The sequence below is a fragment of the Triticum aestivum genome, chromosome 5D, assembly GCF_018294505.1.
Source record: "Triticum aestivum cultivar Chinese Spring chromosome 5D, IWGSC CS RefSeq v2.1, whole genome shotgun sequence".
NCBI classification, from domain to species: domain Eukaryota; kingdom Viridiplantae; phylum Streptophyta; class Magnoliopsida; order Poales; family Poaceae; genus Triticum; species Triticum aestivum.
Window position 1 is genome coordinate 35,913,801 of NC_057808.1, and position 1,770 is coordinate 35,915,570.

General features: G+C 53.2%; 1 protein-coding gene across 1 annotated transcript; it reads left to right on the forward strand.

Moving 5' to 3' along the window:
- Positions 1-663: 663 nt before the first annotated feature.
- Positions 664-1,312, forward strand: LOC123124197 (E3 ubiquitin-protein ligase Os03g0188200-like). Its single transcript, XM_044544858.1, has one exon. The coding sequence runs from the start codon at positions 664-666 to the stop codon at positions 1,120-1,122; it is 459 nt and encodes a 152-aa protein (XP_044400793.1). The 3' UTR covers positions 1,123-1,312.
- Positions 1,313-1,770: the final 458 nt, after the last annotated feature.

Here is a 1,770-nt window from a genome sequence, read left to right on the forward strand (position 1 = left end):
GTTTGACCATATGTGGCAAGTAGTTAATCACATACGGCAACTACGATTTGATTACACGCGGCAACTACCATAAATTAGACATGGCAACTATAGTTAACCAAAACAGATAGAGTTGCCATGCTTTTACAACTACATTTGCCATCCCGGATAACTACATCTGCCATCCCGGATGGCAACTAAATCGTCATCCCGCAGGTACCTAACCTAGCTGCGCCAGGACGTGTGGGCATTCTTGCTTCGTGCCACACGCGCGATGTTGAGATGAATAGTACTTGTTGGGCGTGTGGCACGAAGTAGCTGCGCCCACACGTGTGGGCAATTCTAATGCCCGCCCATAAATAACCCGTGTGGGTTGCCTTGTGCTCACGTCACACACGATGTGTGAGCGGATACCTAATATACCACACGTGTGGCAGTTAGCGGCGTTCTTCAGAAAAAGGTCCCAGGAATATAAAACCCTGTATATCTCAACCGGAATAGTTCAAGCAGAAGGCAAAGAATACGTTGACCAAGAAACGGCAAGAAGACGTGTTGGCAGATTTGGTCATTGGCGCGTTAATTATAGTTTGGGGCTAATTCGTTGACAGTGTTGACACGCGGGTAAAAGTAGACTATATATGTGTGGTGGGACGGTCAGGCTGCCGCTGCAACGGTGTGATCACCATGTCTAGAGACACCGTGCTGATCTGCGCCTCCGTGGCCGCGCTCGTCGTGCTCTCCGTCTTCACCTTCCTCTGCTCCAGCCGGCGGCGCCAGGGACACGGCTCCTCATCGTCGTCGCACCCCGGCGACGACATCGAGCTCGGCTGCCGGTGCGCCACCGCGGGGATCGATGAGGCTGAGCTGGCCGCGTATCCGACGTCGGTGTACTCCTCGCCGACACGCGTAGACGACGACGTTCAGCCTGCCGCCGCGCCTTCGACCGACGACAGCGATCAGCCGCGGGACGACACGACGTGCTCGGTGTGCCTGGGGGAGTACGCGAACGGCGACGAGCTCCGGCGGCTGCCGGGGTGCCGGCACGCGTTCCACCGGCGATGCGTCGACGAGTGGCTGCGCCGGCGGCCCAGCTGCCCGCTCTGCCGCACGTCGCCGCAGTCCACCGCGGCGAAGAATTCCTGAACCACGGGTCATAGCGTCGGCATGCAGCCAAGACATGGAGAGAGCTAGCTAGATAGTTCGCCTGTGGTGTCGGGACCATTTCGTCCGGCGGCAACAGATGACGTTTCCTGTTAATCGTAGGGAACAGCAGCCGCCGTGCAGAGATAGCAAAGGAGTACATCGTTTTGGCCATGTGACCATTCATCTCTGTTTCCATGCAAAGACAAAGCTAAAGATACAGCTTGCACATTCATACTTTAGCTACGTCTCTTGTTGTTTTACCTTGTCCAAACATTGTATATAATGGATTTTTTTTCACTTAGTACGGACGCATTTCCTATTCGGCGCCTTCAGCGCTCGTTTCTTCCATATCTGCAAACAGGCACACACACCCTCCATCTGGGCCAGCCCATCTTATATACTTTTTCTTCATTCTGTAAAACCTTCAAAAAATGAGCTCCGTAAGGTGCAGATATAGTGATTTGACGGCCTACACTTTTAGGGGATCATCCCGGCCCAAGTACGTTCATCGATCAAGATTTCCCATCTTTTTGGATGGGCAACTCAAGGCGCTTTCAAAAACCATTATTGGTGAAAGAGTGACAACATCGTTGCTCCAGTCCAATTGCAGCCTCTTTACCGAAGTCTTTGGAGTATTTCTTCGAGCAG